Here is a 24,859-nt window from a genome sequence, read left to right on the forward strand (position 1 = left end):
AGCTTGAGTCTTGTAGCTCATCTGAGAAAAATAAGAATTTCTCCTTGGTATACTCCTATTGGGTGCCAGGGCCTTTATAAACATTGTTTTTCCCCTCATAATCCAGTATAGCGACTATCAATACCATTGCTATGGGGAAAGAAACTGATGCACAGAGTTAACAGAAAGAAGCAAAACTTGCTGGGTCACACAGTAGGAAGGGAGCCTAGGGATCTCTGCCATATAGCAAATGGCAGGGCTGGGAATGGGTGGCTGCGCAGCTGTGTGGGAGACCACCTGCCCTCACTCGTCTACTGTGCCAAGGACGGTCACCCCGGGACAGGGGCGTGCTTAGTAATAGGCTCGTGCCTGTGTCCTTTAGCTCCTCCCTCCCCAGCCTACCCCCAAGCTTCTCCACTGCCCTGCCCTTTATATGTGAACCTCCTCCCTTGAAAACCTGTGATTAACCTCAACTTCTGATGCTATGAAGGAAGCTCATTCTCCATCTCTGGCCACGTCCTTAACTCTCCATAAGTTATGCTAATTATTAACAGACACACATGCACAGCAGCTCAGTGCCTGAGGCGGCTTCCACACCTCAGTGAAGCATATTATTGTCCCCACTCCAGAGGATAGGAAACTTTCCTTGGGAACCCAGAAGATTCTTTGCCAAAGCAGTGGTTACCATTAAGTATGTTACTGCAGAACTCACCTTCACTTACAAAGGGCTTAGTTATACAATCTGTTACATTTCCTCATCCACTTCTCGTACAACCAAAGAAAAAGACATTACCCCATGAGAAGATCTTAGAATAATAACCACAATGATGATAATTCATCACCTATTGAGTACCTATTACACATCAGATATTCACAGATATGTTAGCTCTCTGTTCCTTAAAAGAAAGATACTTGAAAGCTAGGTATAATCAATTTATAGATGATGGACTGAGTCACAGAAAGGTTAAATGACTTACCCATGACCACACAGGTCACAGCTCGGAAGTCACAGAACCAGAACTATGGACATTTTTATATTTCAATGGTGGATCCTTCTGAGCTCAGTATGGGACTGGATGCCATCATGCTGATGCTGAGGATTTCAAGATTGTTTCTTCTTTTAAATCCAAATGCTTTTAACTAGAATGAGCCTCCCGTCTGCCCCATAAGGCCATGGAATACTGGTCTTTAAAAGGTGTAAACACAGATGGAATCAGCCCAGTAGATGTCCAGGATTTGGTTCAAGGAAACAAAATGCACCATTCTTCTATCTTGTGCCACTTCTTCTAAACCAGGAGTCAGTGGAGTTTTCCTTCTGGTTCTTAGTCTGTCCTAACTGCTCAACTCTGCCTTTGTAGATGGGAAGCAGCCATAGGCAATATGTCAATAGGAGGGCGTGGTTGGGTTCTAGCAAAACTTTATTTCCAAAAACAGGTAGCTGCCCATAGGCCATAGTTTTCTGACCCCTGCCAACCCCCTCTGGCTCTCCTGCCTCACGCTGCTCTCTTGCTTCTACTTGGGACACCTTTCAGTTTCAGCTCTGAACACAATCGATGAGGCTTTCGCCTCCTCCAAGAGCTTATTAATAGAGAGCTCGGATGCCATCGAGCTGACGACACTCCCAGGGCCTCTCCAGGTTCATCTCCTTCCCCATCTTAATACATTTCAATTCATCATGTTCTCTTGTTTACTGTCTTGTAGCACTTTTCACTCCTGGTGTCGGCGCTTGTAGGCAGAGCATGGGAGGAGCATCCACACCTGCTCTCAGCTGTCTTGATGATTAAGTGTTTAGACGTTTACTCGCTCTTCATAATAACTGTCTAGACCAGAACGGGCAGGGTGAGGCCTTGGGAATTTCTACCCTTCAAATTTGAGGACCATTTTCTCATAGAAACTCTTTCAGACCTGGGCAATATCTTGTGTTCAATCGATTGGTTCCAATAGCTGTTATGAAGTGTGCTGTTTATTCATTCATTTAGCACTGGAGCATTGAACGCCCAGGCAGTTTGGTGCAAGTCCTGTGCTACATGTTGGGCATGGAAGACGTGGTCTCTGCCCTCAATAGCTGCAGCCTCTATCTCCCGCATTCTTATAAAATCAGCCATAAGAGACCAGAACCGAAAAAAAGGAAAAGAAAGCAATTTTGCTCTACACTCACTCATTTGCCTGAAGTTGATTCATGATTTTGAAGGGAACAAGGGGTGATACTTGTGTAATCACTGAATTTCCTGAATGTATGGACTATAAAGCACTTATGGGTTAATGTTTTGTCCTTACAATCCAAATGCCAATTTGTCAGTGAAAGAGCTGCCCAGCCAGTGCTTCACTTATTTCAAGCAGTGCATAATTCCACAGATTCCAGGAACCAGAGAATTCAGGCAGCCCCCTGCATTTTTTAGCAATGGTATTTTGTCCTAATTTGCAAGGTGATGAGGTGATTTTTGGTTTTAGATGTCAGATCTCCAGTGTGTCCAGATAATAATGACCAAAGGTCTAAATGGCATCCCTTCTAGAGTGGATAGCCGTCTTTCTGGTGGATTGCCAGTTAGTGGTGGTGCAGGGGAATCCACCTTCTTAAATAGATCAGATGGTGACTGTCGCTCCCCAGGAAGTCTCTTCCAGAGGCCAGTGGCTATATCCCTCCATCAGGGTGAGCATGGCCCTCTTTGTAACTTTCAAGTGTACTGTTTAAGCTGGCCTCTAACCCATGGTCCCTTACATCTGCTTCTAAATCATTAATCGCTACCTCCTACGTCTCCCACACTCCAGATATGCCTAATCACTTACAGGCTCCTGCTTTCCTTTAGGCCTTGCTTTTCTGTGTTTTATTCTGTCCTCGTGGATGTTCTACTTGGTTCTCACTCTCTACATGTGGCTAATTTCTTTCATCTTTCATGACTAAGCTCCTGTCACCTTCCCAGTCTCCTTATCAGTCCAGGCTCTGTGACCCTCTGCTGTTCCCCCACAGCTCCCTAAGATGCCCTTTGCTGAGTCACTCAGTCAACACTGCTGCCGTCACGTTTATTTTCTGGCCCACTGCCTGAGATTTTGCATCCCCCAGGAGAGGGACCATGCCTAGGTACCCATGCATAGCACCCAGCACATGGAAGTGTGTCATAAATGTGACTGCCTGGACAAATGATTGAATGGATGCACATCAAAGTAGGTCATCAGGTCCTTTGCAAAATAGGCTTTTACATATTTAAAAACAATGGGAATTTATCATCCTTGCACAGTATTCTTTGGTCCTGGTTCCACTCCCCAAGTTTCTTCTGTTGTTTGGGGATGTGGCTTACAGAACTCTTGCCATCAGCTTTCCTCTCATTTGTCCCCATGCCTCTTGAACTCTCTGACCCCGTACCCCAGATCTGCAATGGTACTTGGGGGACTTTCAAACTCTTCATTTTCTCCAATATCTATTTCGCTCACATGGAAGTGTTGGGAGACCATGCTGGTGCTCACAAAGGCGCTGAGGATGAGGGGTGATGATGGACAGTGTTGGAGAGAGCCCGTGGGCAGAGTGGCGCAGGAAGCCTTCCCAGAGAAGGGATCTTGGTTGGCAGAGTGTGGGCTTAAGGGAACTGGAGGGCACAGATGAACCCTGGAGAGAGGCATTTCACACTGCAAAGGAGCCTAAGCAAAGGCCCAGTGGCCAGAGGTGTAGTCCCTGGAGGGACAAAAGGATGGTGATTTAGGGGGTTTGAGGTTGAAACTGACTTCATTGTGTAGGGCCTGTAAACCTAGATTTAGGAGGTTTTTTTTTAATCAGATAATAATTTTAAGGAAGGTCAGAGATCTTTTCAGAAAATAAGTTTGGATTGGTGGTGAAAGGAATGGCAGAAAAGATGAAAGGCTGCAAAAATCCAGACATAAACCAAATGTTACATAATATCAGCAAAGAGAGGAAGCACCTTTTGAGGGCACAGTGGGCTGAGGAGGTAGAAGGACAAAAAAAAAACAAGCAAAAACTATGCACATCAGAGGACACACATGTGCAGATAACAGGGACTGTGGAGGGCAGTGCAAGACAGTGCTGGGGACAGTGACAGACAGGAGGGTGGGGCTGACCCCCTGAGTGGGTGAGAGAGGAGAGGGCCTGCCCTCCAGGGAGAAGGGACATTCCCTCCCCAGATGTTGGTGGAGAGGGAGCTGGAGGATGGGGATCCAGACAGACACCAGCCTAAGTGAAGGCAGAGCAGGAATGAGAGGTAGCCCAGAATGGCCTGAAGCTCCACAGCGGAGTGAATACGAAATCCTTTGCCTAAGGACTTGAAGGAACTGAAGGAGTGATCTGGAACAGCTGTTGTGAGGAGAGAAAAGATGAGGGTTCAACAGAAGCAAGACAGAGAGAGGCAGCAGGGTGTAAATGTTGCCCAGTTTGCTTCTGCTGAGGCCAGAGACTGGCCAAGATTTTGCAAAGTTGCATGCACTTTGTTATTCTACCTCTGAGCCCTGGAGGGGGAAGGTATAGGAAATGATGGTAAGCCCCCTAGCCAAGCCCTGGGAGCTCAGCCATTTGCTCAGACCCCTCTTTTCCGAGCACAGCCACTGCACGGTCCAGCCCTGATTCTGCATTCCTTTGGTCCAGGCCAGACTGTATGTACCCTGTTCAGAGGGAGGGTCTGTGTCTGGAAACAACATCTAATACATCTGTGGGACCAAGAGCCCATGGAGAGGGCTGGGGGACAGCATTCAGGAGTGGGCTGCAGACTGTTCTCCTTGATCTCATTCAGGAACACAATGAATTCAACTCCTCCATGGCCAGGAGCCAGACCAACACAGCGCGGATCGATGGTCTGCGGCCAGGCATGGTGTATGTGGTACAGGTGCGCGCCCGCACTGTGGCCGGCTACGGCAAGTTCAGTGGCAAGATGTGCTTCCAAACTCTGACAGATGGTAAGTGACGTGGGCACACGGCAGGCAGCTGAGAGAAAAGACCCCCCAATGAAGCTGCCCTTGTAGCCAAAATGCCAACCTCTAACTGAATTCCAGGGAGATTCCCTTGGAAGGGCTTTCCTCCCTATGCAATTCACTAGTTCCACTCACCAGGCAGGGCATCTGTCTGCAGTCTGGCCCATTTCTCTCCCCAGGTCTAATGGGTCCAAAGGGTCTCGGTACCACATGCAGACATGTGAGCTAGGCTCACAGCCTCATTGCCTGAGCCACGATCTCCAGGAAGGAAACAGAAAGGCCACACTGGGGTGCTGCAGTCCCACACACCCAGCATCTTAACATATTTGAAGTCGCTTCACATGTGACTCCCATGAGATCTTGCTCAAGTGTCTCCAGAAAGAACGGCCACTGTTTTCCAAACCATCCCTAAGGCCAGAAAGTCCGTCACCCAAAATACTTCTGCCTTTGGGCTTTATTAGTTCCCCGTTACAACGATCCCTGCCTCTGTCCTCTGAGACCACGCCTTTAATGGTTATGAAAGTCCGATTTCCCTGTGGCCTGAGCATTGAGCACAGGTGTGTCTGCGTGATTGAGAAGACTCACTCTTTCCCTTAGCTAGTCATTTACCACAGTGTATGTATTCATTTATCCATCTACCGATCTATTCACTTATTTACTCATTTGTGAGCCGTGTCCTGACAGTTTTCCAAATGGTCTATTACCAACCTCCCAAGTTGAAAGCCTTTAATTTTTCACTTATTACTTAAATTATAGAGGAAACAGTGTACCCTTACATAACATTTTATTTTAGGCCAGCTCTCTCCAACTAGGCACTTGATAGAGCATGCAGTTTTATCCTGAATCACATTATATTTTTTAACAATTTAAAATTCATCAGAAACATTTTAAAAATCACATGATTTCATATAAAAATGTGCATTTTTTTGTGAAAAATGTATGAGAAGCCAATGCTCATGGGCATTCTAGGGTGCCCTGAGCTGGGGGATTGTGGCCTTTATGGGGGGCTTACCCCTCCCACTGATTTGTTCCTGGATGCTTCAATGTGAGCTCTCTGGCCCCAGTAGGATTGGAGCTTGTGACCCATTCCGGTTTTTTTAGGTGAATTTTTCTTACATTTTGAGGACGTGAGATGGAATGGAAAGATGAGCCAGTTTACTCAGATTAATAATGTTGCTGGTTTGGAAGGAAGCAGGCCATCTTCTGCCCCTCCAGGGTCCCTATCTGCTCTTTGCACCTCACTTACCCTCTAGATTTATGGGCACTTTGGCATCAGGAGGTACACAGGATTAAAAGCCCAAAACTCAAAATGCTCTGAGCATTGGTCTCTTGGCAATTCTGCTAGACAAATCAAGGAGTAACAAATTTCTCCCAAGAAGGCTATTCCTTTTACATTTGGCAGTTAAGTTTTATAAACCCAAGAGGGGCTAGATGTATAAGAGTTTTGGTAAGTGGCCAATTCTAGAGTATTTATCTTAATGACTGAGGTTCACACATTGGTAGTAATTATGTTCGCCAAGGCTTCAGGCCACATCTGCAGCACATAGGTGAGTCTAAAGGTTGATCAATGATGGGGTCATTGGAACAGGGAGGACCTATGGGATCCCACCCAGGGTTAATGACCAAGCTTTGGGCAGGTGACCTCCACATGGGAGCAGAGCCACCATGGTCCCCAGCTGCTCTCAGTGTGTCAACCTCTGACTTAGCTGTCTCATTTTTGCAGCCCATTCATAAAGCAGAGTGTCTGCCAAACACTCCAGGTGATTCCAATGCTCCCAGTGTTTGAGGACCATCCTCCAGCTTCTTGAGTGTAGAGAAGGACTTCAAAGATGAGGGTGTGGGTCTTGAAGCCTCCCATGCTCTAGGGATCAATTTTAAAGACTGAAGGAAGTTTTTATGCTATAAAAATGTTATGGACTCTTCACTGTGGTTCCTTGCTTTTTGATTTTCTTGCAAAATTATTATTTTTTAAAAACAGATATTACAAAAAGCTCCCAGCTGAGGGACATGGAAGCTCTACCTTCAGTCTTTAAAACAAATTTCTATAGGGGGGAAGGATTCCAGAACAACACCCTGGTCTTTAGAAAACGTTTTTCCAGCCACAGAGTTGAAAGATGGTTCCCAAACATTGGGAAGCATAAGAATCAGCTGGAATGTTTGGTAAACATGCAGGTTTACCCTGCTCTTCACCTAGAGGTTCTGATTTGGAACATCTGAGGAGAGGTCCAGAAATGGTCATTTCATAATTGGGCTAAGGTGATTCTGATTACAGGGGCTGGTGGACCCCACTTCAAGAGTTATTGCCATTAGGGTTGCCAGATAAAATACAGGATGGCAGATTAAAGATGGTGGCATGAGAGGTGAGACAGAGAACTCCTCCCAAAACCACATATATGAAAATACAGTTAATACAACTAATCCTAAAAGAGCAACAGGAAAGAGGGCTGCACCAGACAGCATACATCTGGAAAAAAGAGCAGACCTCATGAAACAGGGTAACGTACCAAAGCCTTGATCCGGCAGGACCCAAGCCCTTCCCCCACTCAAACTCATAGGCCAGAGAAAGAGAAACAGAGCAGAGAGGGTGTGGAAGCCTAGGACTGCTGAACACCCAGCCCTGGAATCTGCTTTGGGAGCACAAACCTACACTGCATCGTGCTCTGGAGATTACTGGGGTTGGAATGCTAAGACAGGCAGAATACTTGGAGAGACTGAGATTCCAGCTGCTTGTGGAAAACAGGGATCCATATCTGGCTGATCTGGGTAGGCAGTCTGAGAGACTTTGTAAAAGTGAGAAGGATACTAAAGGAGCAAAGATTGCACAGAGCTTACTGCTCAGGAGAAAGGAAAGGTAGAAAAAATTGTCTGGATGCACTCTGCCCAGCAGGTTGGGAACTTTCATGATCTTCAGGTGCTCCATCCCCCTGATTGGTTATGTGGCTTCAAGGCCCCCCCACCATGATACACAGCCTGCTGCAACTTCCTCCTGGCCAGCCAGACCTGACTCACAAACCAGCAAACCTTGCCCTGGCTTCAGGCCAGCCAGAGGGAAGCCCCACTATAGCATCTAAAAATGCAAAGCACAGAGGCTTACACCTGTGTGTTCAGCCCACTGGTACTGACAGTGGAGACAGGCACTGCAGCCAGGGAAGCAGGAAACAGCTCTTTCCTCCTCCCAGGCACCAGTGCTGCTCCCCTGTGACCCCCGACATCACTCCAGTGGTGGAGCAGTTCCAGAGACTAGAGCTTCTGGGCACTAGAGGGCACTACATACAAATATGAAATGTCAAAGGAACCTGGTTCAGAAAAAAATCTCACAAACACCAGAAAAAGACCCAAGTGAAATGGAACTCACCAATCTTCCTGAAAGAGAGTTCAAAATAAAAATCACAAACATGCTCATGGAGGTACAGAAAAATATTCAAGAACTCAGGGACGAATTTAGGATGGAGATTCAATCATCAAGAAATTCCAATTTTGAAATGAAACATACAATGGAGGAATTTAAAAGCAGATTAGATTTAGTAGAAGAGACGGCAAATGGAATAGAAATTAGAGAAGAGTAATACAAAGAACCTGAGACACAGAGAGAAAAAAGTATCTTCTAGGAATGAAAGAATATTGAAAAAAGTGTGACCAATCCAAACAAAACAATATTCGCATTATAGGGGTACCAGAAGAAGAAGAGAGAGAAAAAGGGATAGAAAGTGTCTTTGAGGAGGTAATTGCTGAAAACTTCCCCAATCTGGGCAAAGAGATACTGTCTCTGGCCATGGAGGTGCACAGATCTCCCAACACCAAGGACCCAAGGAGGACAACACCAAGACATATAATAATTAAATGGCAAAGATGAAGGATAAGGACAGACTTTTAAAAGCAGCCAGAGAGAGAAATAAGATCACATACAAAGGAAAACCCATCAGGTTATCATCAGGCTATCTCAGCAGAAACCTTACAGGCCAGAAGGGAGTGGCATGATATATTTAATGCAATGAAGCAGAAGGGCCTCGAACCAAGAATACTCTACCTGGCAAGGTTATCATTTAAATTTGAAGGAGGGATTAAACAGTTTTCAGATAAGCAAAAGCTGAGATAATTTACCTCCCACAAACCACCCCTACAGTGTATTTTGGAGGGACTCCTATAGATGGAAGTATTCCCACAGCTAAATAGCTGTCACCAGGCAAAATAAAACCACAGTAAAGAAAGTAGAGCAATTAATTGTTAAGCAGAAACAAAATCAAATCAACTACTCCAAAGGTCAATCAAGGGATTAGACAGAGTAGAGAATATGATACCTACTATATAAAGAATGGAGGAGGAAGGAAAATGATGAAGAAGAAAAGAACCTTTAGGTTGTGTTTTTAATAGCATACCAAGTGAGTTGAATTAGAGTTTTACATAGTAACGGAATTACCCTTGAACCTTTGGTAACCACAAATCTAAAGCCTGCAATGGCAATAAGTACATACCTATCAATAATGACCCTAAATGTAAGTGGTCTGAATGCACCAATCAAAAGACATAGAGGCATTGAATGTATAAAAAAAAATAAGCCCCATCTATATGCTGCCTACAAGAGACTCACTTCAAACCCAAAGACATACACAGACTGAAAGTAAAGGGATGGAAAAGGATATTTCATGCAACTAATAGGGAGAAAAAAAGCAGAGTTGCAGTACTTGTATCAGACAAAATAGACTTCAAAACAAAGAAAGTAACAAGAGACAAAAGAGGATATTACATAATGATAAAGGGGTCAGTCCAGCAAGAGGATATAAGTATTATAAATATCCATGTACCCAACACAGAATCAACTACATATGTGAAACAAATACTAACAGAATTAAAGGGGGAAATAGAATGCAAATGCATTCATTTCAGGAGACTTCAACACACCACTCACTCCAAAGGACAGATCAACCAGACAGAAAATAAGGAGACAGAGGCACTGAACAACATATTAGAACAGATGGACCTAACGGACATCCACAGAACATTCCATCCAAAAGCAACAGGATACACATTCCTCTCAAGTCCACATGGAACATTCCCAAGAATCGATAATATACTAGCCAATGAAAAGAGCCTCAGTAAACTCAAAAAGATTGAAATTGTACCAACCAGCTTCTCAGACTACAAAGATATGAAACTAGAAATAAATTACATAAAGAAAACAAAAAAGCCCACAAACACCTGGAGGCACAATGACATGCTCCTAAATAATCAATGGATGACTGACCAAATAAAAACAGAGATCAAGTAATATATGGAGACAAATGACAACAATAATTCAACACCGCAAAATCTGTGGGATGCTGCAAAAGCTGTGCTAAGAGGGAAGTATATTGCAATATAGGCCAACCTCAGAAATTAAAGAAGATACCAATAAATGGAAACACATCCCATGCTCATGGATAGGAAGAATTTATGTTGTTCAAATGGCCATCCTGCCTAAAGCAATCTACAGATTCAATGCAATCCCTATCAAAATACCAACAGCATTCTTCAATGAACTAGAGCAAATAATTCTAAAATTCATATAGAAGCACGAAAGACCGGAAAAGCCAAAGCAATCCTGAGAAGGAAGAATAAAGCATGGGGATTATGATCCCTGACTTCAAGCTCTACTACAAATCCCATATGAACAGTCTAAACTCACAATTAATGAAACTAGAAAAGGAAGAACAAATGAGGCCCAAAGTCAGTAGAAGGAGGGACATAATAAAGATTAGAGCAGAAATAGATAAAATCAAGAAGAGTGAAACAATAGAAAGAATCAATTAAAGCAGGAGCTGGTTCTTTGAGAAAATAAACAAAATAGATAAACCCCCAACCAGACTTACCAAGAAAAAAAGAGAGTCTCCACTCATAAACAGAATCAGAAATGAGAAAGGAAAAATCACTACGGACACCACAGAAATACAAAGTATTATGAGAGAATACTATGAAAAATTAAATGCTAACAAACTGGATAACCTAGAAGAAATGGACAACTTTCTAGAGAAATACAACCTTCCAAGGCTCACCCAGGAAGAAACAGAAAATCTGAATAGACCAATTACCAGCAAGGAAATTGGATTGGTATTCAAAAAACTACCTAAGAACAAAACTCCTGGACCAGGTGGTTTCACTGCTGAATTTTATCAAACATTTAGTAAAGACCTAATACCCATCCTCCTTAAAGTTTTCCAAAAAGTAGAAGAGGAGGGAATACTCCCATCTCATTCTACGAGGCCAGCATCCCTCTAATACCAAAACCAGGCAAAGACACCACAAAAAAAGAAAATTACAAACCATATCCATGATGATCATAGATGCAAAAATCCTCAACAAAATATTAGCAAACCATATTCAAAAATACATCAAAAAGATCATCCATCATGATCAAGTAAGATTTATTCCAGGGATGCAAAGGGGGTACAATATTTGAAAATCCATCAACATCATCCACCACACCAACAAAAAAGAAGGACAAAAGCCACATGATCACTCCAAAGATGCTGAAAAAGCATTTGACAAAATTCAACATCCATTCATGATGAAAACTCTGAACAAAATGGATATAGAAGGCAAGTACCTCAACATAATAAAGGCCATATATGACAAACCCACATCCAATATCATACTTAACAGCGAGAAGCTGAAAGCTTTTCCTTTAAGATCGGGAACAAGACAAGGATGCCCACTCTCCCCACTTCTATTCAACATAGTACTGGAGGTCCTAGCCATGGAAATCAGACAACACAAAGAAATAAAGGCATCCAGATTGGCAAGGAAGAATTTAAACTGCCCCTGTTTGCAGATGGCATGATATTGTACATAAAAAACCCGGAAGAATTCACTCCAAAACTACTAGATCTAATATCTGAATTCAGCAAAGTTGCGGCATACAAAATTAATACACAGAAATCTGTTGCACTCCTATACACTAACAATGAAGTGGCAGAAAGAGAAATCAGGAAAACAATTCCTTTCACAATTGCATGAAAAAGAATAAAATACCTAGGAATAAACCTAACCAAGAAAGTGGAAGACCTATACTCTGAAAACTACAAGACACTCATGAGAGAAATTAAAGAAGATACCAATAAATGGAAACACATCCTGTGCTCATGGATAGGAAGAGTTTATGTTGTTCAAATGCCATCCTGCCTAAAGCAATCTACAGATTCAATGCAATCCCTATCAAAATACCAACAGCCTTCTTCAATGAACTAGAGCAAATAATTCTAAAATTCATATAGAAGCACAAAAGACCAGAAAAGCCAAAGCAATCCTGAGAAGGAAGAATAAAGCATGGGGATTATGATCCCTGACTTCAAGCTCTACTACAAAGCCACAGTAATCAAGATAACTTGATACTGGCACAAGAACAGACCCATATATGAATGGAACTGACTAGAGAGCTCAGATATAAACCCAAGCATATGTGGTCAATTAATATATGATAAAGAAACCATGGATATACAATGCAGACATGACAGCCTCTTCAACAACTGGTGTAGGCAAAACTGGACAGCTATATGCAGGAGAATGAAACTGGATTATTGTCCAACCCCATACACAAAAGTAAATTCAAAATGGATAAAAAACCTGAACGTAAGTCATGAAACCATAAAACTCTTAGAAGAAAACATAGGCAAAAATCTCTTGAATATAAATATGAGCAACTGTTTCCTGTACACATCCCCTTGGGCAGGGGAAACAAAATAAAAAATGAACAAATGGGATTACATCATGCTAAAAAGCTTCTGTACAGCAAAGGACACCATCAACAGAACAAAAAGACATCCTACAGTATGGGAGAATATATTTGTAAATGACATATCCAACAAGGGGTTAACATCCAAAATATATAAAGAACTCACATCCTCAACACCCAAAAAGCAAATAACCCTATTAAAAAATGGGCAGAGGATATGAACAAACACTTCTGTAAAGAAGAAATTCAGATTGCCAAGAGACACATGAAAAGATGTTCCACATCACTAATCATCAGGGAAATACAAATTAAAATCACAATGAGATATCACCTCACACCAGTTAGGATGGCCGCCATCCAAAAGACAAACAAAAACAAATGCTGGTGAGGATGCGGAGTAAGGGGAACCATCCTACGCTACTAGTGGGAATGTAAACTAGTTTAACCACTGTGGAAAGCAATATGGATGTTCCTCAAAAAACTCAAAATAGAAATACCATTTGACCCAGGAATTCCACTCCTAGGAATTTACCCAAAGAAAACAACTTCTCAGATTCAAAAAGACATACGCACCCGTATGTTTTTTGCAGCACTATTTACAATAGCCAAGAAATGGAAGAAATATAAGTGTCCACTAGTAGATGAATGGGTAAAGAAGAAGTGTTACATATACATATACATATTCAGCCATAAGAAAGAAACAAATCCTACCATTTGCAACAACATGGATGGAGCTAGAGGGTATTATGCACAGTGAAATAAGTCAGGCAGAGAAAGACAAATACCAAATGATTTCCCTCTTTTGTGAAGTATAACAATGAAGCAAAACTGAAGGAACAAAATCGCAGCAGACTCACAGACTCCAAGAAAGGACTAGTGGTTACCAAAGAGGTGGGGTGGTGTGGGAGGGCAGGTTGGGAGGAAGGGAGAAGGGGATTGTGGGGTATCGTGATTGGTGCACATGGTGTGTATGGAGTAACAGGGAAGACAGTGTAGCTCAGAGAAAACAAATAGGGACCCTGTGGCATCTTACTACACTGATGGATAGTGACTGCAATGGGGCATGGGGGAGGCACTCAATAATAAGGGTGAATGTAATAACCACATTGTTTTTCTTGTGATACCTTCATAACAGGGTATATCAATGGTACCTTAATAAAAAAAATACAGGATGGCCAATTAAGTTTGAGCTTCAGATAAGCAACAAGTAATGTTCTGGTCTAAGTATCTCCCCTGCAATATTTGGGGCATACTTATAATAAAACATTATTCATTGTTGATCTGAAATTAAACTTCACGGCCATCCTGCATTTTTATCTGCTGTAGCTTGCACCCATAATTGCAATAGCTTGACCTCCATATGCCTGAGTCCTAACATTGAATAATGGCTCTTTTACACCACATGGAAGAATAAGTACAATCATCATAATAGCCCACAGGGCCAAGTGGTTATATGGATTAAGGAAAACAGAATTAGTATTTGGGGCACCAATGATAGGTCCAACACTGAAATGTACTTCACATGATGATGATGATGATGATGATGATGATGATGATGATTATTATTATTATTTTAACAGAAAAGGAGCCTGAGGGTCAGAGAGACTAAATGCTGTGTCCAAGATTACAAAGCTCACACGTGGTAGAGCCAGGGTTTGAGCAAGCTCTGCCCCTGGGCTTCCCATTCCCCTGGTCCAGCATGATTCCAACATTGGCAGAAGTCTTGAGGCCATTCTTCCTGAGTGGGAGATCTGGAGTGCTGAGCCATCTCCCAGGCGCAGCTTCTTCCACCGCAGCACCTGGTGCGGTGCTGGCTGGCTATGGGTATTCTTTAAATACCTGCTCAATGAGTCTGCTCACTGGGCTGCATTTCAACCACTTCGTGTGTTAGAAGATACCTCAGCAGTGGGTCTCATTTCACCGCATAGGACTTATCCTTAGCGTGGCTGACTGTTTTCTGAAAAGAGATGTAGATTGGCGTCACCTCTGCTGTGGAGAGGAGTGTCATCAGCATTTAGTTCTGAGATTCTCTCTGTCACTGCTGTTTTGTTTTTATTGTTGTCATTATCATTTGATTTGGGTTGTTTTTGTCTATGTGTGACTCAGAGAGCCCTCTTTGTTTTGGCTAGGCTTACAGCTCTGAAGTATAGAAGCTGTACTACACATATACATATACATATACATATACATATACATATACATATACATATACATATATGTGTATTTATTTATTTATAATGTCGTTGGTATCATGCATCGAGTACCAGCTGTGTGCAAAGGGCATGCAAGGAAGAATTCTAATGCCTTTTTCTCACCTAGATGATTACAAGTCTGAGCTGAGGGAGCAGCTGCCCCTGATTGCTGGCTCCGCGGCAGCCGGGGTCGTGTTTGTGGTGTCCTTGGTGGCCATCTCCATCGTCTGTAGCAGGTAGGCCCTCCACTCCTGCTTCTACCTGCTCTCTTTATCCCCAAGGAAGCCACTCTGCACAAGTAGGCCCCTCCCCAGACCCAGACTGGACAGGGCCTGACCTGTCACGAACACACTCTCAATTCACAATCATCACTGCACTCAATCCACAGGCAGCCAGAATTCTCCAGATTATTTGTTTTCTCTGTGCCTAGGATAAAATGCTCTGTAAGAACTGGGCAAGGCTACGAGCAAACATCCTCCATATTCAAACCTCGTTTTAGCCAAGCCTTTTAGCCCCCCTCACTGTCCGAGTGACAGATCCAAAGTTGCATTTGTCCCACTGGGGCACGATACCCTGGGCCACAGGCCATCCTCTGGTTAGAGAGCCAAGGCCCTAGTGAGAGCACACGGCAGGTGGGCAGGAGGGGAGCCACGTAGGAAACAAGAGCTCCAAGGGTGAATTTTTAATACTGTTGTACTATATTCAGGGGTTAGCCCAGATTCTGCTGGGCAAGGTCTGTGTTGGCCCCTTCCAAGCAGTTCCACAGTCCTACAGCACAGCCTGAGTGCTGATGGGTGTCCTCAGGGCCTCTGCCCCAGCTCTGATGGGGACCCACAGTCCTGCCTGGCCTCTGAAAGACCTTGACCTGAAAGCAGACTTAAATACCCACAGTGGTGGTCATGCCAAAATGCTGGCCAGGACAGGAGCTAAACTCTCAAGTGAGAATTTCCCAGTTTCCAATCCAGGAGATGCCTGTGTGGGCCCCCATCAGGACAGGAGGCCTGAGCAGAGCCCTCTGGTACAGAGCAGTGAGTGCGCACCTCTGCTGAGAGGGGTATTCCTTGAATCCACAGGAAACGGGCTTACAGCAAAGAGGCTGTGTACAGCGATAAGCTCCAGCATTACAGCACCGGCCGAGGTGAGTAGAAAGCAGACACCCACTGCCTGACCCCTGGCAAATCACTGAGTCCAGCAGGCAAATGCTTGGAGCACTCCGTATAGCCAGACTGGCCAGTCCCAACCACAAGCCTCCTGCCAGCCTCCAGGGCCCAGTGGTGTGTCTCTCTTCAGGCTCCCAGGAACCATAGGATGCCCGCCGCATCTGCAGGCTGCCCATTGTGGGCACTCATTGGATGCTTGGCAGGAAGATTATCTGCGCATTGATAAACCCATATAGGACATAGAATGCAGGGAAAAGATTGGGTTTAGCAAGTCAATGAATCCTGAAATCAGACTCAGTGGAAAAAGATGGAGCATTCTCTATTAACATCTTCTGCCTTATCTTATCCAATTGGGCGGCTGGGGAATGTGTTAACCAAATTCACAGATAAGTCAGAGAACATGAATGTAGGGAATTAAAAAGATAGCAGAGTCTAAGAGGCCAGGGTATTGGGATATCTTCCAAGTGTTTTCTTTTAAGCAGCACCTTTGCAAGTTTTCCTCAGTCATTATCTGACTCCTCTCTTTTTTAAAAACATACATATAATATTTTTATAACTGAAATTTCTCCTTGCCAACTTGCAACATAAAGTCCTGTCAGTCCTTTTATCTGTGTAATTACAGCATTGCAGGATCTGAAAAGCATCCCACTAAGTCAGTTGGCCCACCTTCCCACCTTCAGGAAGCAGAATGCTTAGATCCTTGCTGTGGACATGTCCTGTTTCTAAATCACCCTTTTTGAATTCTGCAGACGCCCTCAGAAATCCGTCCTGGCATATGCTCTGTCACAGGCTTCTCTAAGCCTCATCTCACCTAAATCTCTCTGTTGCAATGTAAGCCCTTTTCTTCCTGGTCACTCTGCAGTGAGCATGGAAAGCAGACATCATCTGCACACACCTGTGAATCAGGCTTTCAGTGGGTACTTTTGGGACTGAAAATGGGCTCAAAGGCAAACGTTCTCATGGACCAAACTCCTCCCTTCATCAAGGTCCCGGAGGCAGGAGAGTAATGCCAGGACATTGGTGCAGCAGCTTCCCCTCAAAAGGCCCTGTGTCCCAGCACAGTCAGTGCTGGTCAGGGCTACTCAAAGGCCACTTTTAGATATGGCTTTGCTCTCCAGGGGCTTTCAAGCCAAGACCAGGGAACTTCCAGTTGTTTGTAGATGACCAAGTCCCTGGCAGCTGGACTGTGTTCTGGACATCATTGCTGGGAGGGCTGCGGGCTCTGCATGGGCCCAGAGCTGCTGAGGCTCTCTCTTTGGGTCCCAGGCAGCCCCCACAATTAGCAACACAAATTTGGAGTAGGGTTTTGGGAGAGCAGCCCCATCTAAGGCTACAGGCACAGCTCCTGCAATGCTCAGAGTCCTGTTTGTTCCCCTTCTTTCCGCTCCAGGTCATCCTAGACCTCTTTTTTAGCCAAGTAATTGGGGTCAGAGAGGAACCCCTACTGGGCCCTCTCTCCTTTGCTATGTCCTGGCTCCATGTCTCACTGGAAAATCTACAGATGCTTTTATCTATATTAACCTGTGAATGTACTTGCCCAAGCAGGGGCTTAGCTTCCCCAGCTAGAAAACCAAACATTTGACTTATCTGTGTTTCTAAGTAGAGGTGCCCTTTTGAGGGTGCCCCCTCCAGAGTTACCTCAGGGCCTTTCTCATCTCCCTGCTCCCCGGCATCTGCCTCAGGAGCCTGACGTTGCTCCTGCTCCCTGCTCTGGGCTGACTCCCTGCCATGCTGAGGACCACTGAAAAGTCCATTTCAGATTTAGCATCTTGTGACCTCTTTAGGTGAAACATTTAGGAATGGCCATGTCAGCCTGAAGGCAGAAGATGCAAAATTAGGTTTGAAGGAAGGAATATCGTTTTGGAGACTGGAGATGCCCAAGGAACCCTAGGAGGGAGATCCCCTTTTTAAGGCATCAAAAATAACCCCTGTCACCACTCCTTGGCCAGAGTTCACAAGGTCCTCAAGCATCAAGTCTAGGTCTACCTTCATGCCCTTTGGCCCCTTCAGCCTGAGATCTGGCCATTGTCCTTCTCTGAAGGGGTGGGCTATGCTGGGCCACTACGTGGTGCCCCCATGCATAGAAATGTGCTTCCAAAGTGCTAACATTCCCCTTCTGGGGGACTGTCACTGTTAAGGCCAACAAAAGGAGGCCTCCCTGGTTCCCAGAATCCACAGAAAAAACAATGCCCAGTCTGCAGTATGTGGCCTTACTGCAGCCCGTGAGGATGGGCAAGGACATAGTGTTGACAAGCTGTGCAGTCGCCACTCCCAGCACTCAGGGTGTTCACAGAGCTCTGCCCGGACCAGAGTTTGCTCCCTTGGCTGCCATAGAAGTCTGTCTTCTTCTTAATTTAGTTTGCCTTTCGTAAATGTCCTTGCCCTCTATCCATAACTGTTCTCTTTTTATCCAGTCCTGATAGCTGGCTCCTCTTTGCACCCAGATTGTCTAAACTCATGGTGACATGTATTGAATTGCATTAGTGTGTTTTCTCCCATGGGCAGCCATCCTCTGACCAAAGATAGTACAGTTGGGGAATCACAGTGGAGAATCACTCACTGTACAGCTGGGGAAGGCTCAGTCCATGCACAACAGAGGAGGCAACTCAAGGCCCTGATGGAGGATGCATCGAGCCCAGGCAGGGAAAGGATAGGAATGATTAGTTACGGAAAGCTTATTCTGTGCCATGCATTGGGAACTTTATTCTGGTAGCTCACTTCAACTCATCTAACCCTGACTACCCCTCTAGGAGGTAGGCATTAATCTAGAAAAGCCAAGTAATCTGCCCAGGTCACATGGCTCATAGGTGGTAGAAGTGGACTGCACACCTTATAAGTCTGGCTGCAGACTTATAAATGCCAACGTGGTGCTAGAGAAACACAGGCAGGTTCTTCCCATATTGCTGAAGCTCAAGGTGCCTGGTGATCAGGAACAGGTGAGAATGGGGGGAGAGGACTAATTCCAGGTGTCCTGGTTGATGGATTGTTTCCCCCCTCTCTTGGTCCCATGTAGGAGACAGAAGGGTCCATTGTGTCTGATCTGAAGGCACTTAACTGTACCTGGGCCATCCACACGCACATCCTCACTGTGGAGTGTGGACAGCAGCCTGGCACTCCCAGGGCTTCCTGTCCAGGGGGTGACAAAGAGCCTGCAGTAGCTGCCCAGCCTGATTCATCAGTGTCCAGGAGAGCCCCTGCCTCTCTGCCTGCAGGCAGGGTGTGGAGCATCAGAGGGAGGCTGGCAGCCTCTACTCTCCCAGACCCTCCTTTCAAGCTGATGAAATGGCTGAAGGAGAAATAACAGAAATGTTTGCTAATGGAATGCTTTCTCCAGCCCATTCAGACATGGCAGATTTGTTCATGCTGAAAATACAATGTGCTCTTCAGGGCACTGGTGTATGCCCCTCCTCTGCACAGGGAATGGACATGTAAAGGGGGATTTGGATTTGGGTGAAGGGAACAAAAGGGAAGGCAGGATGGGAAGAGAAACTGTGCTGGCTGTGGTGCTGGATGCTTGGATGAAGGACTGGGAAGACTGTGGTTCATGTTCAAGGGCGAGTGGGTGGGAACGTGGGACCCCGTGTCCAGGAAGAGGCCAACTGGTGGTGTGCTCCCATGGCTCCTGTGGGCCAGTTCTCAGAACATGCTTGCTGGTTGGCTAAATGATGATCCAGGCCAGGGTGGGCTTGGTGATCTACCTTAGAAAAGTTCCAGTCAATTCTGCATTTGGCAAATACTTCCAAGTCCTTACAAGGCTTAGGTAACCAAAGACATGATAGTGGTTGACACTTCACTGATTTCTAAGATTGGAAGAAGTGTGTACATGTGGGGAGAAAAACAGGTAAGGGCCTGGTAAGGGATCAAGGGCTTTCAGAGCCTAAAAGAACCATCTCCATCTTGCAGGCCACTGCAGGTAGAACCACAGAACTGCTATTATTAAGCTTTGAGAAAAACAGAAACAAATAGGGTATTTGCCCCAAGACTGTAGACCAGCAAAAGCTCTAGTTTTCAGATGGGGCATGAGGACAGCGCACTGAGATTACAAACCAGGAGTGGGAGCTTGGTCCCCGGCAGTCACTTGAGGGAACTGAAGTGGTTGGGTTCTAGGCATTCAAAACCAAATTCAGGATCACTGGGAACCACACAGGGTTATTAAGAAAAAATTGGGGGGCCCTCATCTTGTTTACTAGGGTTATACATTTAGTAAATTCAAGAGGAACTGCCAATGTAGTGAGTTTTTATTTGGGCAAAAATATCTGATCATCCCCTAAGGGAAAGCATTGTAACATGGGCACAGCGCTTCTCTTCAGACCAAGAGCAAGTGGATTAGTGACCCTGTCAGCCAGAAAGGAAGTCAGCTTTGTTCTAGTCCTGGTCTAATTCAATCTCTTCTTTGTTTGATTGTGTTCTAAATTCATGAGTCAGGTGCAAGCCTGCAGATGCTTATCAAGTTTGTAGGTAAAGTTGGAGAGTGTAACTAACACCATATAAGACATAACCAAAATTTGGAACTAACAGCTTTGAATGCTAATTTTAAATCTGCAAGACAAGATGGTAATGAGATCAATCTAGACTGTAATGTTCAGGTTAAAGCAAAACTAAAGCAGTACAAAAGGAAGAGACCTGACTTGCTCTTTGTGTGGAAAAAGACACGTAGGTATTTCATTGACCACATGCTCAATATAAGTGATACATAGCTTATTAAAAAGCTGTTACTGAAACAAAAAAATACTTCTAGTAACCTCCAATTTTGAGCATTTATTGTATTAAGCATTTTACCTGTATTAACTAATTCAATCCTCATAATTGTCTCATGAGGTAGATTTTTCATGTGAAGAAACAGCCTCAGAGAGGACTTGAATTAGCCCTTGGAATTGGTGATTTGCAAAACAAGGTTTTCAACTCAAGTCTGTCTGACTCTGATTGCAATTAAAGTTTGGATCAGAGGAGGTGATACACAGATATGCTGTCCTCCATGCTGGAAAGAACACGTCTAGACTATTTCAATAAGGACCTTGTCAGCAAAGCAGCCTGCCCATGGGGGGTGCCAAGTCCTGATCCATTACCTCGGAGACTTGGAAATGCCAACTCGGTGCTGGAGAAACACAGGCAGGGATCAAGCATAACATGATCTTGCTGTAGGAAAGGAAATGCTGCCTCTGTGCTTTATGATGTGAAATGGGGCCATCAAGTGAAAGATCAAAGTAAGCATCGAGTCAGTGTGAGAACAGCCCTCCCCAGACTGGAGCGGTCCAGCACAGACACAGGCTGCTTGGTGTGGGGGCAAGCTCTCTGTTCCTGGAAGCATTTAAGCAAAGACCAGGTAGCTATCAGTAAAGGATGTTGTAGAGTGGATCCCTGCTTTAGGTGGGTGACTGGATTATACCCAGAAACACAGAGCCCCAAGATTCCACACTTAGCTTTCTTGACTCTGGGTGGTAGATGTGTTTCAAAACATAGAGGACACAACATCCAGCCTCCTGGAAATCACCTTAGGCACCAGGGTGAATGTCAGGTGTACCCCCTGATGGAGGGTAACAGGCCTTGGAAATTTGGCTGCCTCTTCTGGAGGTAACAGGAACATTAGTAACTGATTATGTGTCAATGAGGGCCTCTGGGGAGAGGAGAAAAGGCCCAGCTGCAAAAGGTAGCAGAGTTTTCAGTGGTTGCTTATTAAATGTCAAATAAATTTAATGAGCTAGATTCACCCATGTGTCTGCTGCTGGCTGCAAGCCAGACCCTCTATAAAACACACTAAATCTTTTAATCCCAAGTTCCTTGGCTGTTGTCATTGGTTTTCTGGTATGACTTCAGAAGCCCAGAACAAGTGGTCCTTGCTTGGGAGGACCTGCCTCTCCTGGTTGTGATACCCACAAAACAGGTGGATATAGTCAACTCTTTCTTGATGTATCTTCCTTAATACCAAGTAGTCTGGAGCCCACTTTCCTTCTCCTGGAGACACATATGAGGCAATACCTTAAGAACAAATCTTGAAACATGGTGAAACTCCCAAACAGTGGAAGGAATATCCTCCTCAGATCCGTGCTTTCCCATTCAGGCTCCTTGCCCACTTTAGATTCTTCCTCAAGCCCTGGCTGGGTGCCTATGACCTCCACTCTTTCAGGGAAAAAGACAACCACCCATTATCCTGGTCTTGGCCCTCAAAAGCAGGTGGAGCAAACTGTTTCTAGTGCCCATCAAGCTTTCTGGATAGGTTTACACCAAGAATCTGTGCTATCTCCAGCCCATTTATGACAATAGCTTCAACTGCCACCCATGTGCCTCCTAAATCCACAACTCTGGATCTGGTCTTCCAGCTCTGTTTCCATTCTGATTCCTGACTGAGTTCTAGGCACTTGCAAATTTTTATCTGTGCATGCAGTGTTAAAACCACGCATGCAGATCTCCCTGACAGCAGGGTCTCTCCCAGGGTCCATTGCCTGCTGAGGGTTCCACCTCATTCCAGAAATCTTGACATTGGTTTGGATTCTTCTCATTCCCTAACTCCCCATCTTTAATTGCTCGCCAAATGCTATCAGTACTTCCTTTGAAATCTCTCTTGCCTCTTCTGCTACTCCCATTGCACTCTGGTTGAAAATTCTGTTATCTTACACCTTAATTACTGCAACAACCTCACAGCTGTTTGCTCAGCCGCCGGCCCCTTCCCCACAACGATGCACGTGAACGCGGCAGCCTGCCAGCAAAATGAACTCCCCAATGCCTTGCTCTCTGTGCATCCTTGCCTGCTGAGGGAACAGTTGTCAGCTCTGTGTGTGCGATGGCATCCATCTGAGTGCCTTCATTTGGTAGTCAAGGCCCTCCCATTCTAGGACAGCAGTGCTATTCCTTCACAGACCCTCTTCCCTCCACTTTTAAGCTGGTCTCACTCTTCTTGAGCATGCAGTGGCGGGCCTCTCTCTGAGCTATGCCTTCTGACACTCCAAGCTTCTTCCCCTGCATGACCATGTGGCTTGTTGGCATCCATACTGCTTCTCTGGTTTTCTGCAGCATTTACAGCTTGTTTCCATGTGCAGGCTCCTCATCTAGACTCTCCAGCACAATTCTCCAGTTATTTCATGTCGTAATCGCCTGAAGAACTTCAAGAGCTTTGCTTTTCCTGTGGCTTCTTAGCATGGTGTTGTTTGAGTGTCTAGTCAGTGTTGAGAAAAATGAGGGATGATCCACGTACTGAGGCAGAAGATTGGACAAAGCCCCTTCCAGGGACTGCACTTTTTGTGCTTCCCTCTTATGCTTAGCTATTCAGACCAAATTTAGGTGAGTCATGAAAATGACAATCTGCCTGGGATCCAGAATGGGGTACAGAGGAGCAAACGTCCCCCTTTCTCATGGCACTGTCAAATCTGCTGGCACACAAGGTGTCAGTAACTGAAAGCGACTTGTCGCAGCTTCTCCAGAAGCATCGATGGGATTCCAGAGATCTCATGCCAGCAGGAAGGCGCTGGGCTCTTCCTGCCACCCCTGAAGCCTCCTAGGAAGTCATATCCCACAAGATGGTCCTGGTACTAGTTCTGTACTTTCTGAATGCACAAGAGGACTGATGGGGAGCATTCAGTCTTCTCCTTCAGCTTTTAATTCCCAAGTGTCACCTACTGTTTAGAACTGGCCCTTGCCCAGCCCACGTCTGCTCAGTCCTGAGACCCCAGCACTTCTCAGTGGGTCTAGCCAACCCTTTAAATGCACCCACACACCTGCCAGCATCCCCAGAATTTGTCTCAGCCTCTTCACTCTCCAGAACACCCTAATCTGTTGATGTGGGGCCTCTAACAATGGCCAGGGATTTCTTCTGCTTCAAGGAAGCTCTGGGTAATGGCTAAGCCATTCTCCCCAAACTTAACATACTTAAAGCCTTGGCTCGTGTTTGAGATTTGGCAGATCTCCCGGGATTGTGGTCCTGTAGGGAGTCCAGGTTGCGACTCCAGCCATAGCATAAACGGATTTTGAAGTCGAAGAACAAATACCTCTGCAAATCAGATCTTTAATAGAAATTAGCAAACTAGAAGGTAATAAAATTGAAAATATTTTTCCTCTCTCAAGGAACTAACAATCAGAAGTTTAGATCCATGCATACCACTTTTGTGCCAAAGGTATATATCCTATGTTAAAAATAATAAAAATAATCAGAAAGTATATAATCTGTAATCAGAAAGTAAAATAATCAGAAAATATATAATACTTACAGCAATAATACTGTGAAGCACTGTACAGAGCATTATAAAATGTCTTACATTATAGAGCTATATTACATCTGATATTATTATTACTGCCACTAATAATATTTCCCCAACACTCACAATCTGAGAACATTTCCTGAGCCCTGTCTCCAAATGTTTGTCTATGCCTGACTCTGCAGCTGACTTGAATTCCTTGTTCACTGTCTGGTGATTCATTGCACTAAATACCATTTTCCTGATAATTAAAAACTGCTCACTGGCAAGTGGGAGCCGGAACAGGCTGATGCAGGATTTATGCAGAAACACAAAATGAACCAAAAGACAAATGACCTGTTCTGCCTAGCTAAAGGCATTTTTTTCCTCATCATCTTCTGGGACTTGAGAAAAGCTAGCAGTAATGCGGGAGAGAGGTCTGGAGAAATGTGTTCCTCTGAGACAAGGTAGATGCAGGGGGAGCCATTACGTGCACCTGCTCAGCCAAATCACTCTGTGGTTTAGGACCCAAGGATCCCGCCCCCAGCCTCAGGACTTAGGCAGGACCGTTTCCTAGGTCAGCCCTAACAGACCTAGTTAGAGGAAAAGCACCGAGTTGGGGTTCAAACTTTTGTTACACTTTTGATTCCAGTTTCCCTTCCTCAGTTTAACAGTGGCATCCTCAATTTCAGGGAAAACAAGAACTGACCCTACTGTTGCATAGAGGGGTAGAGGCAGGACTTTCTA

General features: G+C 44.8%; 1 protein-coding gene across 2 annotated transcripts in view; it reads left to right on the top strand.

Moving 5' to 3' along the window:
* EPHB1 (EPH receptor B1) overlaps positions 1-24,859 on the top strand; it is a 462,780-nt gene that overhangs the window by 348,058 nt on the left and 89,863 nt on the right. For both annotated transcript variants that reach the window (XM_073232346.1, XM_073232347.1), the window contains 3 exons: positions 4,713-4,875; positions 14,915-15,023; positions 15,861-15,925. In XM_073232346.1, the coding sequence (XP_073088447.1) occupies positions 4,713-4,875; positions 14,915-15,023; positions 15,861-15,925 (337 nt within the window). The remainder of the gene's footprint in view (positions 1-4,712; positions 4,876-14,914; positions 15,024-15,860; positions 15,926-24,859) is intronic.

The sequence above is a fragment of the Manis javanica genome, chromosome 3, assembly GCF_040802235.1.
Source record: "Manis javanica isolate MJ-LG chromosome 3, MJ_LKY, whole genome shotgun sequence".
NCBI classification, from domain to species: domain Eukaryota; kingdom Metazoa; phylum Chordata; class Mammalia; order Pholidota; family Manidae; genus Manis; species Manis javanica.